The following is a 17648-nucleotide window of genomic DNA, read 5'->3' as shown; positions in this document are numbered from 1 at the left end:
TAAATTACAAGCATTAAAAAATGAATGGGACAAGCGCTATCTCCAGCTCATTTTCTTGCAAATATTCTCAATACTCAGTACTGGGGTCAAACTTTAACTGCTGAAGAAGAAGAGTTGGCTATGACATGGACATCCAGCAGTCATCACTCAATAATGCCATTTGATGGGCACAGTATAGTTAGTAAACAAATATGTGTTTTCTGATGCTGTTTTAAAGAAAGTCCCACCAGTGAACTGGAGGAAGTCACTTAAGCACTTGGATTCAGAGACTGTTGAAGTGATAATCTCACTTTTAACAGCAGTAGCTTCTTCTGCCAGTGTAGAAAGAATATTTTCTTCCTTTGGACTAATTCATTCCAAATTGAGAAATCATTTGGGACCTTGAAAAAGCAGGAAAACTTGTTTTTCTTTTCCAGATTATGAACAAACAGGAAAATGAAGGTGAAGACGACTGAGTTAGCTGCAGAAGCCAATATTTTAAGTTTCTCATATTGATCTGGCTGACACAGTCAATTTAATTTTTTTTTTAAATATTTCATTTAACTATTTTAGTTAAATACAATTTTAACAAAAACAAACCTGATTTTAAAAAACTTGAATGTTTAAATTCAAAACTGCATATGCTTGTTTTGTTAAAATATTATGTGTTTGCTGCTGAAGAAAAAAATCCAGAATACATAACATTGTTGTTCTAGTTAAATAAAAGAATTTAAATGTCTGTCTGGTGATTTTCTCCTCCTAATACAACACGGCAAGAAAATCCTCCAAATATTGACTGTATTTTCCACTGAATGCATCCGATGAAGTGAGCTGTAGCTCACGAAAGCTTATGCTCAAATAAATTTGTTAGTCTCTAAGGTGCCACAAGTACTCTTTTTCCTTTTGTGGATACAGACTAACATGGCTGCTACTCTGAAACCTCCAAATATTAATGATTAACCTGTTGAACTGGAGATAGTTCATCTCCCAATGATTTCATAAATATCTGCTTTAATTACCTTTGGTAAATGAAATAACCAATCATTCATTTTCTGATATAGCTGTAAAACTAATCTGAAAAGTTTTCAAAATAAATCACTTTAAAATGTATAGTGTGTACCTTCTATAAATGAAACCTACATCCATCTCTGAGTTGTGAAAAATATGTATTAAGGTTATAACAACCAACAAGAATGCACTTTTATGTAGAAATCCATGATTAAATGGAGTCTTCCTGACTAGTGATTTAAATCAAATCACCCTGATCTGAAGCCCCTGGAATCGTAGAGAGAGAGCTTCTGGCAGAGTGTTATCCACGAGGCACTCAACTTTTGAAAGCACTCTCCCACCCTTGATCAAAAATATCCAAATCTGTTAAGGAAACCCTACAACACCCATGTTGTTTTGGACTTTTGAGGAAGGTTAGGACATAGAAGGAATGTGATAGTGACTGAGGTGTAATGGAATATTGGTTTGCTTATTATTAGATAATGGCTGGTTTTTGTAAATAGGCATGAGGCAATTCTCCAAAAAGGGTCATAATTTCAGAGTTTTACACCCAGCCTGTCCACACCCACATCCTAGATCATTTCAAGCTTATTTACATTTAGACAAGGTGTGATGTGGAGCTATCAAATGGTGCCGTAAGTGAGGTGTGCATACAGTTTGTGACACACTCTTGACATCTGCTGTAAATGTGTTAGCAAGATGTGACTCTGTGTCATCCCTATTTGGAACTGGGAAAAATCTGCAATTTAATATTGCTAAAACAATTAAGCTTACAGTTGCAGAGAGCTTGCCAAATTGGAGGGAGAGTGACAGATAAGCGATTATTTCTGCAGCAGGAAAGTTGGTAGCAGTGTTGTATGACCAGAGTGAGAGAGAAAAGAAGACTCAGAGAGACCTGTATTGCTTGCACCTGAATCTAGCCATCAAAAAGGGCAATTTACTGGCCAAACTCTCACCATATGAGGACAGTTTTGAAGAACATGTCAAAAGAGCATCTTGGCAAACAAAAATTTGGATGTCTTTGAACATAAATAGATTTGTTAGTCTCTAAGGTGCCCCAAGAACTCCTCGTTTTTGCTGATAAGACTAACATGGCTACAACTCTGAAACCTTTGAACATAGGTAAACCAAATACTGGATCACCATTACAACACGGATGGAAAAATGTGAATGATGAACTAGTTCATGTATTGTATCTGAGCTTCTTCAAAACTTCATTTGTGCCTGTACCTACAGGGGTTGCTTCACAATCAACTGTTTCTGTTGTCAGAACAATCTTGCCTTAGCATGTAGACAGTTCTGTTCAGGGACTAAGGACTGTGATGACCCATGCATTCTCAACAGAGGTATTAAGGATGAACAAGTTGATGATAATGACTAGAAATGTCACCAGCACTATTACATTTCAATGATACCTTTAGAAATTTATTATTAGATTTGTTTTACCCTAGAGATTGCTGTTGTGATGGTTTGAGATCCCAAAGAAATCCAATTTTATATCGTGAAATAATATGTAGAATAATTAAACTAACAAACATGCAACTGGTTCAAAGTGGTCATTTTAATGTGTTGATGATGTCATTGCTTATCCCTGAATCTATAGTAACAGCATCACTTGACAGCTCCACGTCCTATCTTATCTTAAAGTAGACCTAATAAGCTTTCAAGTGATATATGATGTATACGTGTGTAGAGAGATACATTGTCAGTCAAATTGGTGGGGTCTTGCTGCTTGCCTGGAAGGGGAGAGGCTGACCAGACTGCTCTGCTATGTAAGTTTGTACTCAGATCTTTCAGATGATTGCCCTTTGTGGAAATAAATATTCACATAAATTAATAAAATCTCGTAGAGATTAATATGTTTTACTTTTAGTGAAGACATCAAATTTTCAAATAAACGCTATTAAACTGAGCTGTAAATAAGGCCTAAAACATTTTTTAATGTATTTTCAAGTCCTACCTCACTCATATTTTATATGCCACTAATTTGATTAATATATGGATAATTAATTGTATTCACAACTAAAAAACACAACTTTTGATTAGTTATTATGCCAAATGGTGCTTAAAGGTTTGATGTACTACATTTATTCTTCTCTCTCAGCCTGAGCTGCAAATTTGAAATGAGATTGGAAAAAAAACCCTTGGATTTTGTTGTTGTTGGGGAAAAGGAGTGATTTGGTATGACAATGAAAGGAAAGCTCATCTGGGGATTTTTGGGAGGGACTAAATATAATTGGTTCTCTCACCCATTGGAGGCAGTGATGTGGCTAACTTGATAGCAGACCTTAGTCAAGCTGCTACCTGTTGAGGCTGTTCAGTCTTCCTGCTCCAAACATAGGTAAAAGAGTTGCAAAGGTATGAAAAGGTACTTAAAGAAATCATAATGCAAAGCTTGCAATAGACAACACTTCTTTATTCCCGTCATAATTATTGCGGGACATCCATTCCTAATCTTTGAAAATCTAAAAATGGATCCACAGATTATGCAAATACTAGTACTATCAAGTCAGAAAGAGAATTCTATCTAGCATAGCACAGTAAGGAAACAGTGAAGTGCTGCAGTTGCACTGTTGCTAAACACTGGCTTCCATTGGAGATCACTAGATATCAGTGTTTAAACATTTAAAAATTTAAAATAGCTCCAAAATAGTGAAGGAATTAAATGGAGCCTGTGAAATAGGGATGTTGCAAGTATAATAGTCTGCATGTGAAATTCTGCATAAGCGTTTAGCAATTAAAATTGTTCTTTGCGTGGATAATGACATTAGGAGGGATAGGGAGGGAAAGCAGAGCTGCCAGGGCTGCTTTGAAGTTTAATTGTCTATTTGGTACCGAAACACATAATCTTCCATTACAAATCTTATTTTATATGGTAATTGGCTCATTTGCTCTCTGGTTATCAATTTGTCTCTACCACAAACATCTGCATTTATGTTGTGTTTAATTGGTGTGAACGCTAAACAATGAAGTAGTTAAACTGTAAAAGACCACATTTTAAAGGCATTATTTTTTAATTATTAAAAAGAAAATAACTGAAAATGAAATGTACATTTTCCATATTAAACATTTGTAAACAACTTGGCTTTTGCCCCATAGCCTGGAAGAACACTCACTCCTTATTTGAAAGAGACAAACATTCCAACTCTACTCTCTTAAACAAAGATTACATGGGAATAGGTAACAGCACACACAGTTTGACATCCATTTTTGCGGTAGCCTCCCCCAAGATTTAATTTACATTTCCCCCTATTTGTGTATATTGCCCTGACTTAAAGGGACCACACTGCTCCTAGAGACGTTGAATCATTTGATGAAATTACACATTACCATTTCAAACTGTAGGAGTTGTGTTCTGTCTTGTAGGTGAAACTGGAAGAATAGTGCTAGCTCTGTTTGTTTCACATATTTTCTATCTTTAAAATATTGGGGCAACCATTCAGTTTTCCATTCCTCCACTCCTACACGCACCTTTCGACTATTGACTTTCATTCCCAAGCCTGTCTTTTGCTCCCTTTCCTGCCTTTGTAAGTAACCTTGGATATATTTCCTGCCTGTTTAGTCCTGATAGATAGATATAAATTTCCCCAAAGCTTTGTAGTAATGTTCTGCCAATAATATGCTGTCTTCACTTGCAAGACTGTGACATCTGTAACTTGCTATTGGGGAATAGATGACAGTGGCCATTGCTCACACTTCTCTTGAAATAGGAAGACCAACTATGTGTCTTCGATGATGCTTCCAGCCCCTAGTTGCCTAAATAGCAAGATGTCTGAATGTACTTGTTTGTTAATGGGGATCATATAGATGGGCAAAAGTGCTATTGAGATTTAGGTCTTATATTCACTACTGGAATTTTGTCCCTATTAGAAAGCCACTACACAATTCATCACAATTGGCAATCTTTGCTCAAATAACATATGGAGTTAAATTATAATATCACCAACTGCTAGGAAGTCAAAAAGTGGTGTATTAAAATCTTGTATGGTGTTTAGATGTAAATGTAAATCGCACTTAATCGCACTTGCAACAGATTGGCTTTCCCCTTAAGGGCTGGGCCTAGCCAGCCTCGGTTACAGAATGAGCCATACCTGGGAGAGATCAGAGTGATTACCCTATAAGGAGCAGCAGGAGACTACAATGAAGGGGGAATGCTTAGGGATTAGAGACTGCTAGGTGTGAGCAGGCTCTATCAGAGAGTCCTGGGAGTGAGGGTTGAGACCCTAGCCAGGTAGGGCCCGGGAGTGGCCTCCCAAACCAGGAAAGTCCCTGGAAGAAGGCCAGGGAGAAGGAAGAGAGACCTTTGTGTGGACTTCTGGATGGATTTGACAACTTTATTTTGAACGTTTAATTTAATAAAGCATAACCCAAGAAGAGATGTGAATAGACAAAAGTACAAATTTGGGTTTCTTCTGACTCATAGACTTTGAGGTTAGAAGGGACCATCGTAATCATGTAGTCTGACCTCCTGCACATTACAGGCCACAGAACCTCACCCACCCACTCCTGTAATAGACCCCTACCCTCTGGCTGAGCTACTGAAGTCCTCAAATCATGGTTTAAAGACTTAAAGTTACACCAGTTTAAACCTGCAAGTGACCCGTGACCCATGCCCCATGCTGCAGAGGAAGGGGAAAAAACACCCCCAGGTCTCTGCCAAATCCAGGGGAAAATTCCTTCCTGACCCCAAATATGGCAATCAGTTAGACCCTGAGCATATGAGCAAGACCCACCAGCCAGACACTTGGGGAGGAATTCTCTGTAGTAAGTCATCTATAGTAACCCCATCTAGTGTCCCATCGCACAGAACAATCCAAGAGGGGAAACTGAGGCAGGCTGCCTGTAGTGTAACCCTAGACCATGAGGGGGCACTCAAGAAGCAGTTGACTCTGTTACAGTCCTTGTTGCAGATTTCTAAACGTATTAGCAAGAGCTCTGATTTTACTCCTAAATGTGGGATTTTTGAGAACAGAGAGTGTAGGGGGAATTAGTAAACTTTTGCAATTATTTTTTTAAAATACTGCAATCTTTCTTTTGACCAGTTGCCATTGTCTAAGGAGGAGATAGTAGGAACTTGAAATTTGGCAGGGACATAATTCCAGGGTGATAGATATGTCTTATGGGGGTCTGGTGAGAACCATCTTTGATCTGGCCCAGTTATAATGACTTATTAAAATGTCCTTTTCACATACACGCTTTTTTTGTTATATGGCTGTGATCTGCAGAAGTTCCGTTGGCACTTCATATGTGTGTATACAAGCAGAATGGAAGTTTCCTCCGGTTAGATATATCAGCATTCTACTGGAGATGTGCAATAACATGCATAAGAAAGTTGAGTGGATTTTCATTTTTAATGTGTAAGTTCATGTGTACTGTACTCTGTGACAGTGCATGCAAGGATACAGTGCTCCAAAGGAGTCCTGTCTCATTCCTTTCTATGAATAGTGATGTGTATGTAGGAGGGAGAGCATGGAAGAAATAATGCCTGCTTCTAGAATATATAAAGGTGCCTATGGAAGATTAGCAGGGGTTCTTCATGGAATCTTCCTTCATTGAATGCACATATTGTTCAGGACAGAGTATTCTGCTTCCGTCTAACAAATGGTTTGCATACAATGAAATATTTTATTTTACCTTAGGAAATTCCATAAAATAGACAGCATAAAAGGAAAGATGATGTTACGAAATGGAGTTTACAAGTCAGGACATTGTTAAGTTACAGTTGTCCTTGCAACCTTGTGTGTGTGCAATGTAGCCTCTATTTATGTGATTGGATACTATTTTCGTTATGCAAGATGCATGCTTCACACAGTGCCCAGGTTGGACAGTGAATGTATCAAATGAGGCAGGAGTCATGTTGTAAAAATAATGTATGATTTTAAAATTAAAGGCTGTACTGTAATGAACATGCATGAAGTTAAGTCTGTGTGTTTCCAAGGAGAAACTTTCTTCTATCTTTATGATAGTTTTTATGAAAACGCAGGCACTGGAGAAGACCTTGTATTAAAATGGTTAGTGAACATGGGGGAGAAGTGCTTAAACTGGTTACTTTTTATAGCAACATGTTTCCATGTTCTTATGTCCTTGTTAAGTTGCTTCGTTTATAAGCCAGAGCTGCAGTTAGTGTTTGGAGAGTTGCTTGTCTCCAGGTAACCATAAAAAAACCCTTCACATACAGACAGCCTTCAATAAAAATGGAACTATGTTCTTAGGAAGAAATGTAACATGTTCTAGCATTCCTTCACTTTCCTTAGCAGGAAATAAATCCCACTGACTAGTCAAGTATGTGAGATGTTTGCCTAAACTCTGTTGCCCTTACATATTGACTTTATTTGACAAATGGTGAAGGGGAAAAGAGTGCTTTTGACTCTCCCTGGAATCATGGCTGCCAAATAAGTATGCAAATTGTTCTTATGTCTATGAGTGTACCAGGAACAATCAAACGTGAACATTCTTCAGAACAGGTGATATTCATAGAGTTTTGCTGCAAGCAATTCCTTATTCTGCCACTCAGCTAAAGAGTCTTAGAGGTATGTCTATGCAGCATTTTGTAGTGAGACTCCCAGGTCAGGTGAACAGATTCAGTCTGGTGGGCTCATACTAATGCTCTAAAACTAGCTGTATAGACAGTGCTTTGAAGTTGCAGCTTGGGCTTTGAAGCCTATGGAGGGTGGTGGGCTTTGGAGGCCAAGCTGCAATGTCAAAGCACTGTCTATACAGCTAGTTTTAGAGCAGTAGCGTGAGCCCCTCCACCCTAATTTTGTCGACCTGAGCTGGGAAGCGTGCTCCAGAATGCCATGTAGGCATGCACTTAAGGTATGTCAACACAGCGAACAAACATTCCCAGCTGGCCCGGCTCAGCTGGGTTGGGTAGTAGGGCTGTAAAATTGCTGTGTAGATGTTGGGACTCAGGCTGGACCCTGGGCTCTGGGATCGTCCCCCTTGTATGGCCTCAGAGCTCAGGCTCCAGCCTGATCCTAAACATCTACCCCACAATTTTAAAGCCCTGCAGCCTGAGTCCCATGAGCCCCAGTTGGCTGACCTGGGCCAGCAATGGGTGTTTAATTGCAGTGTGGACATACGTTGTCTGCTGGTCCTTGTTTCTTAGCAGTAAATTTGTTCCATAGCAGGGTTGTGGTACATACAAAACAATTCTATAACTTTTATTACTTGAAAGTCCAAAATATGACCAATTCTGGAATTGTTATATGAATTTCAAGCATCTACATTTGAGTATTTTAATCCACCATTGATAAACGTAATCAGGTGGGGAATTCCTTCTCTGCTGTAAAGGAGAGTATATACAACACATATTGGAAACAGACTTAAATTACTTTCTGCCTAGGGTCTGCCTTTATAGTTCACTTAAATAACAAAACAAGCCTATGTTTTCTTGTCAAGCTTAGCTGTTCCTAGGGTTACCTCTGCATTGCCTCTTCTGACCCATCCTCTGGTTCTTACTCTAGTCAGACATACGCACTGATTTATAGACCTGGAGTGGTCCTAACACTACCCACTTATTCTGTCTACTAGCATATGTCAGCAAAATAGCCCTGCATCTCTGTGCAGGTGCCTAGAGTTTCACATTATTTCCAAGTATACAGCAGCCATTAACTAATGCTATTCTGGAATCCATGTTGGTATGATCAGATCTATTGGCTAAAAGGTACACAAAAATAATTTAACTTATCTCCTTTCTATGACTTGGTTCTATGAGCCATCATATTTTACTTTACCATCAAATAAACATGTTTTACAGTACACCAGACCCTCGCTAGAATGCGTGTCTGTATAGCACGAATTCGCACATAACGCGGTCACAGCCATGGATCCCAAATTTAATTACTTTAATTGCAATTCATTTTAACACGGTCCCCGCGTTAACATGGTACCGGGCATGGATCCTAAATCCCGCATTCTAGCGAGGGTCCGCTGTACTTTCATCTTTAACATTTTGTTTATATGGCATCAAGTGAGGTTGCTCAATGTTATACATGATGTCGACTGGTCTGGCTTTGTTTTTTTATTTTTGTTTATTTTGAGCGCCATAAAGGTTCATGGTATTGAACAGGGACATAAGACATAATTCTTGCCTTACAATCTAAGTGAGACAGCATGCAGATGAAAAAAGGGTAGAAAATGTTTGGCTGTGACACAAAATTGTGTAAATTGAGTTGTCATGCTATTCATAAAGATATCAAGGTGATTCGTACTTTAAGAATGTGAGAGAGAGACAAAATTTCAGTCCTACATATGTGTTGCTTTTTTTGGTTTTATCAGCTTATCTGTCTTCTTGTTCTGTAGGATATGTAAATTTAATTTAATTTTTCATTCAGTTTATTTGGTGGTGATGTTCTGCCTTGAGTTTCAAGCATTAGGATTCTGAGCATACCTACACCTTGTGTTTACAGGAAATCTGTATTATACTAGTTGTGGGATTTTATCTGCCTTTTCAATGTGATCTAATTGGTGCAGCTGACAAATTCTCTTGTTTAATATAGACTAGTTACAATTCTTTGTTTTCTGGAGCCCCAACTTGACTTACAGTATTTCTGAAATGCAACTTATTAAATATTTATGTAGCACTTTTCATCGACAGATCTTGAAGCCCATTACAAAGATAAGTAGGTGCTATTCCCATTTTACAGATGGAAGAACTTCGGCATAGTGAACTTAAAGGCTCTTTTGTACAAACTTACTTGTGTTTCTGAGGACTTTCCTCATTGGGTTAGTTCCATTAAAAGTGGTATAAAGGTTGTACAGTGGAGCTCTAAGTGGTCTGCCCAAAGTCATATGGTGAGTCAATGACAGAACCATGAATGGTCTTTTAGCTCCTGGTCTGAGGCCACGTCTACATTATGGGCGCTGCAGAAGCATAGCTACGATGCCCTAGCTATGATGCTATAACCTCATAGTGTAGACGCAGACTTCAGCGACAAAAAGGGTTTTTACATTGCTGTAGGAACTCCACCTCTCCAAGCAAAGGTAGCAGTGCTTAATTTGTGTCAGAGCTTGCCAGGCTGAGCTTGGCAGTTCATAGTTCCGGTACCTCTGAGCTTGCTCTGTTAGTTATGAAAGTAAAAAATAAACCAGCTTGAGCCGCAGTACCTCTTTCATTACAAATTAAGCACTGAACGGTAGCTAGGTTGAAAGAAGCATTCTTCCATCGACTTAGCTGCTTCTACATCAGGAGTGAGGTCGACATAGCTTTGGTACCGAGGGGTGTAGATTTTTCTCACATCTGGGTTCCGTAGCTATGGTGACATATGGTTTAAGCATTTAAGGTTTAAGACCAAGCTTAATACCCTATGCCACTGCACACTCTGTCTCCATTTAGAATGCAGCAGCAAGCTGTTTCACAGGCAAGAGGGTGCAACATATTACTCAACAACGGAAGTCTTATTGTTGGACCCCAGTTAAATTCTGCATTGATTTTTAAATACTTTTGATTTTTAGGCTCTTAATGAGTAGTTCCATCATATATGACTCATTTTCTTCTCCCGTATATTCCCATCAGATCACTTCAGTTCAAAATAGCTGGCTGTTTAATTGGCCGTGAATATAATTTTGAAACAGCAGTAGCTAGAACATTTCGTATCTATATCTCTTGGCGATGGAAGGCACTTCTTGCTATTATTCAAAATTCTCATTCTGTTAGAATTTAAAAGTAGTTTAAAGAATTATTTTCTGCTTACTTTAATTGTTCTTGATCACTGACAATTACAGCTATAATTTTCAAAGGAGCCTAAGGGAGGGAGGTGCCCAATTCCCATTGAATTGTAATGGGAGTTGGGTGCCTTTGCTACGGTTTGTTTTACAGTGCTTGGTGTACTCTTTATTCACCCAGCTCTAATAATAAGCACTTTTAAAGAGTTGTTAACTGTCAAGTCAAAAAAAAAAATGTTTGGTTTGGGCGAAACCAAAACTGACTTTTAAACTTTTTGGTGAATGGAAAAGTAGGGCGGGGCGGGGGGGGGAGTGGAGAAATGTAAACTGAATGATTTCCTAATGTCAAAATGAATCATTTGTTTCTATCCAAAAATTTTTGTTTTGATTTTTCAGGAATTTTGACAAAAGGAAAGGAGGACTAGATTTACAAAACTGAGGAGGTGGTGGTCATGGTGCCTTCCTCACCAATGGTTAGGACACTGACCTGTGAGTTGCGGGGGAGGGGGATCCTAGGTTCAGTCCTCTCTCTGTGATGTGGAGAAAGGGATTCGAACTTGGGTCTGCCAGTTTACAGAGAGTGACCCTGCAATTGGGCTATGGCATATTCTGGTTATGGGGCTTTCTCCATCTCTTCTCTAAAGCTGTTCCACTTTGTATAAATAACTAGTTACTAGAGCAGGGCTTGAATTTGGGTGTCCCACATCCTCAGTAGGTGCCCTACCTAGCAGGCTATACAGTCATACTCTCTCTCTCTCTCTCTCTCTCTCTTCGTGGCCCAGTGACAGTGGATAGTAATTGGGTTAATTTCGACATTACTGAAACATTTTAGACTTTTTCAGTTTGATCAAAACTACTTGGTGAACTTGACACAAATATATAAATAGTTCCGGTCAACCCCAAACTGCGTCTTTCAGCAAGTAAACTTTCTGTCCCAAAAATTTCACCCAGCTCGGCTTATAATTTATTTATCGTTTTTATTATATAGAGTGTAAACTCCAATGATATTACCAAAGTCTAGATAAACAGTAACTTTTCTCCTTCTACCTTTATATGTAAAGCTCCACCTGAATTTCTGAAGCAACCTGCTAATATTTATGCTCATGAATCTATGGATATTGTCTTTGAGTGTGAAGTGACTGGGAAACCAACTCCAACAGTGAAATGGATCAAGAATGGAGACATGGTGATCCCTAGTGACTACTTCAAAATTGTAGTAAGTACATTTTCATTTTCAGTCATTTCAACCTGTTGACCTATACCTTAATCCTCCTATGTATGTACATATAAGCTATGCTCTTTTACAGGGTCAGCTGCCTGTTTTTACAGTGTGTGGTTAAGGTCCAGAAACATTAAATGGCTCCGTGAATCCTTTATTGCTGCATAATCCAGTGTGAAGCATTTTATTGAAGAGCATAGACACTGTGTTCCTTACACTATAAGAGTCTGTTTCTTTATAGCATACATATTTTATGTGCAACATACGCAGTTATGAATTAATTGGTGGAAGACAATATATCAGCTTGAATTTGAACAGCCTCAGTCCTTCCCATACAGCAGAAAACTGGCAAGCCATGAGGTATATTCTGACCATAGATAGCTTGAGTTTTGTGTAGTCGTTTTGACTGCACAAGAATTAAAATCTCAAACAAAGACGTACCATAGAAATTTACTTGTGATATAATTCTGAGTTTTGGCTGAGCAAACTTTAAAGTGTAATATGTATCTTAAAGGTTTAATCTGAGGCTACAAGACTGTGTAGGTAAGAACTTGATTTCCTAGTGTGCAGTCTGTCTTTTACAATCATTTTTGGTTTTACTAACATAATTATTTGATACATGATTGTATACTTGCCTATGCTTAACTTCTGAATGTTTGGATCAGGTTGTATGGACTTCCATAGCCTATTAATAATAGTTTTGTGCTGATTTTTGGTGTAGCCATTTGAAAATACGTGGGACAGGCTCATGGTTGTTATAATAGCCATGAGATCTGAAGATAACTCCAAAGCCCTTTTTCCATGATATTATAATATGTGGGCGTTTTCTCAAAAAGTCATAGTAAACCATTTAAAAACTAATGTGCTTGCATTTATAGTTCATTTTTAATGAATGCATCATGAAATGTTTTGCCTTTTTCCCCCTCAGAAGGAGCATAACCTGCAGGTTTTGGGTCTTGTGAAATCAGATGAAGGATTCTATCAGTGCATTGCAGAAAATGATGTTGGAAATGCACAGGCTGGAGCCCAGCTGATAATACTTGAACATGGTAAGATAAACTGGGGAAACATGGTGCCAGAAGGGGGGGGGAAGAGCAGTTTCAAGGGACTTTTTCTTCATGAGGCATTATGTCCACAACTCAGCTAAACCAGAAAGACTTTTTAAAGCATGAGTCATTGAGTTAAGTGTTTTTACTGTACATTAATATTTTTTAATAGGAAAAAAATGAGTGAACCCCAAACTATTCCCCTTTAATATGGAGAATGTACTATGTTATCCTGGATTGTTTACTAAAAAAAAAAAAAAAAACACAATAGAGCCAGGCTAAGATAGTACCATGGCACAGATAGATAAAAATATAGTGGCTTTAGCTAAACTGAACCTGATCAAAGGGACTACAGAAGTGAAAAATGAGCAGTCATGGAACTTTACACAAGTGAATTAGTTCAGACAAAATTCATTTCAATTTCAGAAGCTATTCTCCTCTGTCAGAATTTATTTGTTTAAAGTAATCTCCATCACGTCTGTAAACTGATAAAAGAATTATTTCAAAGAACATTTATGGAGTAAGATAAATATTTGTTATCGTGCGCTAGTCAGAGAAATCATTAATAACATTCACATCCTTGCCATTTAAACATATGATGTCCTATATTACATCTTTTTGGTGTTAAGGGAGCATAACTACTGTCATGATAGTAGAAATACTCACTAAGAGAAACACAGAATCGTACAAATAACATCCTAGGGCATCATCTTGGATCACTCTCCCACCCTCAGGTCACAAAACTTTTGGTAATCAGTCTTAGGAGGGTAGGGGAGACAACTGATATGAAGGAGAAGGAAGACATCAGGCAAGAGAGTATTCATTTCATACTATTATTTGACTTTCGTATTGCCTGTCTGATCCTGGTCTTGTTTTAGAATTAAGAATTCTTGGTGGTTCTTCGAGTGATTGTTCATGTCCATTCCAACCAGGTGTGTGCCGGCCGCATGCACGCCAGCTGGAAGATTTTTCCCTTAGCAGCGTCCGTAGGGTGGGCCTGGGCGCCCCCTGGAGTGGCGCCTTCATGGCGCCCAATATAGGGCCCCGCCAACCATCCACGCCCCCAGTTCCTTCTTACCGCCGGTGACGACTAGCTAGAACTTCGCTCGCTCCGGTAGCAAGCACTTTAGCAGTGTCTGATAGTATATCATGTATATAGTTTCTCAGTTAGTTAATAGTTCCTTATAGTTATAGTTAGTTGGTTTGGGAGGTTCCCCCCCCCCCCCCCGGCAACCTTTCCCCTCCTGGGGTATGCCCGGGTCTCCAGGGTTTAAGCTCTGCGAGGACTGTGGCAAGTTTATGCCCAAGAGTGATGCTCACTCTTCCTGCTTGCGGTGCCTTGGTGAGAGTCACCAGAAAGAGAAGTGCCGTATCTGCAGGGGTTTCCGTCCCAGTACCCTCAAAGACCAGGAACAGAGACTAAAACTTCTGTTGATGGAGGAGGCATTGAGGCCACACTCCGACCCGGGACCCACTGAACCAGCACCGAGCACATCCTTACCAGTGCGCAGCATTCCGGCACCAACAGTGCACGAAACGGCTCTGACTAAGGACTCTAAGGCCTCCTGGCACCGCCACAGCTCGGGCCATAAGAAGTCGGCCTCAGCGCAGCACCGCTCTCCATCCCTGGTGCCGGTAAAGAGGCCAGTGAGGGGTCAATCACCCCTCTCAGAACCTAAGGGGTCTGCGATGTCCACAAGTGCATTGGGACAGACCACCCCCTCCTTGCTTCCACCCAGGGTCTCGTCGACTCCTGCCCCGGCCAGGGTCCAGTTGACTCCGAACCCTCCTCAGTCCCTGCACCACCAAGGGGACATACAGCTACCATTGACGCCGCAGGCGTTTGGGCTGCCACAGACCTGATGCGCCTCCCGGTGCCATCCTCCCCACGGAGGTGGGACAAGTTGCCAGTGACCGCAAGCCCCCCGTTCCACTCCAGGGGCAAGCCAGCCATGATGGCCCGCCATTCTCCATCACCAGCACCCGCGGCACTGCCCACATAGACAGAAGGGCCACACTGTCCCTTGGCTTCACAGCACTGCTCGCCGGTGACCCAGGGTACTTCTCCTCCGTGGTTCTCCTACTCTGAGACCTCGGAGTCAGAGGTGGACTCTTATCACTCCAGCAGATGGCGGAGCAGGAGGTCCAGGTCTTGACGGAGTCACCAGCCATACCCATGGCAGCAACAGTGGCAGCCGTCTGCTCAATGGCGCTTCTGGACACCCTGGGCTTACCACCAGAGCCAAGGTCAAGTCCACGATCCAGGACTGCGTCGGTGTCTTCGGCATCTTTCGTGCCACAGACAGCGCTGGCACTGCCTCCAGCGGCACTGTTGTCCGAGGGAGGGGCACCGCTGGCACAACCAGCTCCAGCACCGTCTCTCCCGGCAGCCACAGTGCCGAGGACTCCAGCTTCGACCCCAACAGCACCGTCAGGCTCAGCACCGCTGGACTTGTCGGCCCTGGCACCAGCCGCAGGGCCGAACTCACCATCAGTACCGGCACTGCAGCTCGAGTACCATGTGCCGAGGGACCCCAGAGGGGCCAAGAGTAGTGAGCAGGGCCCACTACCCATCCTGTCATCTTTGTCCTCGCCTGATGAAGCGGTCGCAGGGACATCGATGGCCCTGGCTCTCGAGGACAACCGTGTTCTCCAGCAGCTATTGAGACAGGCCGCTCAAAGCCTGGGGATACAGACCAAGGAGGTGGAGGAGGATTTGGACTCTGTTGTGGACATCCTCGCTCCCTCCGGCTCATCCAGGGTTCCTCTGCCACTGATAAAAACAGTAGTTAACATGTCCAAAAATCTGCGGCAGACCCCGCTTCTCTGGTCCCTAGGGCCAAAAAAACCGAGCAGCTCTACTTTGTGCTGTCTAAGGGGTACAAACACCTTTATACCCACCCTCCCTCAGACTCTTTGGTGGTCAATGTAGCCAATCAGAGAGAGCACCAGGGGTTCCAAGGCTCCATCCCTAAAAACAGGGACGCTAAGAAGCTGGACCTATTTGGCCGAAAGGTCTGTTCGACCGGAAGCCTGCAGCTCCGAATAACCAACCAGCAGGTCATTGTAAGCCGCTGCGGACATTAACACCTGCTCAGCAATGGCTGAGCTCACGGAGCTCCTGCCTCAGGACTCTCGGGTGAAGTTCTCTGCACTGGTGGAGGAGAGGAAGTTGGTCTCCCGGGCCTCTCTGCAAGCAGCTCTGGACACAGCGATGCAGCCTCGCGCACAATGGCAACGGGGGTGATGATGAGGCGAGGCTCCTGGCTACAAGTCTCTGGACTGCCCCACGAGGTCCAGCAGACCATACAGGACCTCCCCTTCTAGGGATTCTCCCTTTTTTCTGAAAAAACAGATAAGAGACTTCACAGTTTGAAGGACTCTAGGGGATATTCCATGCAATTCTGTGCCCCGTCCCTCTTCAGGGACCCCTCTCACGAGCAACTTCTAATTCAAGAAGTGCAGTCCCTTCTGTCAGTGGGGGCAGTGGAGGAGGTTCCTCAGGAGCTAAGGGACAATGGCTTTTACTGCTGGTATTTCCTAATGCCAAAGGCTAAAGGGGGCCTCAGACCCATCCTGGACCTGTGGCAGCTCAACAAGTTTGTAAAGAAACTCAAGTTCCGCATGGTCTCACTAACCTCCATTATCCCCTCACTGGATCCAGGAGACTGGTACGTCTCCCTCGATTTGAAGGACTCGTATTTTCACATCGCAATAGTCCCACATCACAGGCCTTACCTCAGATTCGTGGTGAGCAGCGGCCACTATCAGTTTGCCGTCCTCCCGTTTGGACTGTCGACAGCTCCCCGAGTATTCAAAAAATGCATGGCAGTCATCGCGTTGTTCCTGCGCGAGTGCCAGATTCAGGTTTTTCCTTACCTCGATGACTGATCAAGGGCCGCTTCAGAGCCCAAGTGGAGGGTCAGGTTGACTTCATAAGAAGGACCTTCCTCGAATTAGGTCTCCTCCTAAACAAGGCCAAATCTATTCTGTCCCCAGTACAAAAGATAGAGTTTATAGGCGCAGTCCTGCACTCGACTCAAGCCACGGCATACCTCCCGGAAGCCAGTTTTCGCTCGCTAGGGGATATCATACGGGGCCTCAGACAGTTCCCCACGACCACAGCAAGGAACTGCCTAAAGCTGCTGGGGCACATGGCTGCATGCACCTACATGGTACAGCATGCCAGACTCAGACTGCGCCCACTCCAGTCTTGACTGGAGTCGGTCTATCAGCCAGCCTGAGACGCTCTGGACAGCATCATAACCCTGTCCCACCCAGTGTTGGACTCCCTCCTATGGTGGCTTGACCTGCGAGTGGTTTGTACGGGAGTGCCCTTTGCCAGCCCTCAGCCCTCTCTCTCATTGGTGACAGACGCCTCGGATATGGGCTGGGGAGCTCATCTAGGGGACCTCAGGACTCAAGGCCTCTGGTCTAAGGCGGACCTTGCTCTGCACATCAATGTCAGAGAGCTGAGAGCGGTGCGCCTAGCATGCCAGGTTTTCAAAACCCATATAGCAGGCAGGTGCGTCTCAATCCTCATGGACAACGCCTCAGCGATGTTCTATATCAACAAATGGGGGTGCACACTCCTCTCCCCTGTGCCGGGAAGCCATCATGCTGTGGGACTTCTGCATAGAGCACTCGATCCACCTTCTGGTGTCATACCTCCCAGGAGTTCAGAACGAGCTGGTAGACAGTCTCAAATGGACCTTTCACAGCCACAAGTG

The 17648-nt window shown here is 42.3% G+C and overlaps 1 protein-coding gene across 1 annotated transcript in view; it reads left to right on the top strand.

The window, feature by feature from the left end:
* NEO1 (neogenin 1) overlaps positions 1–17648 on the top strand; it is a 503941-nt gene that overhangs the window by 346536 nt on the left and 139757 nt on the right. Inside the window, exons 6-7 of the mRNA XM_077827907.1 lie at positions 11715–11869; positions 12801–12921. Of these exons, the coding sequence (XP_077684033.1) occupies positions 11715–11869; positions 12801–12921 (276 nt within the window). The remainder of the gene's footprint in view (positions 1–11714; positions 11870–12800; positions 12922–17648) is intronic.

The sequence above is a fragment of the Eretmochelys imbricata genome, chromosome 10 (assembly GCF_965152235.1).
Source record: "Eretmochelys imbricata isolate rEreImb1 chromosome 10, rEreImb1.hap1, whole genome shotgun sequence".
NCBI classification, from domain to species: Eukaryota; Metazoa; Chordata; order Testudines; family Cheloniidae; genus Eretmochelys; species Eretmochelys imbricata.
Note: the sequence above shows the minus strand (reverse complement) of the source record. Positions and strands in the feature narration are given on the sequence as shown.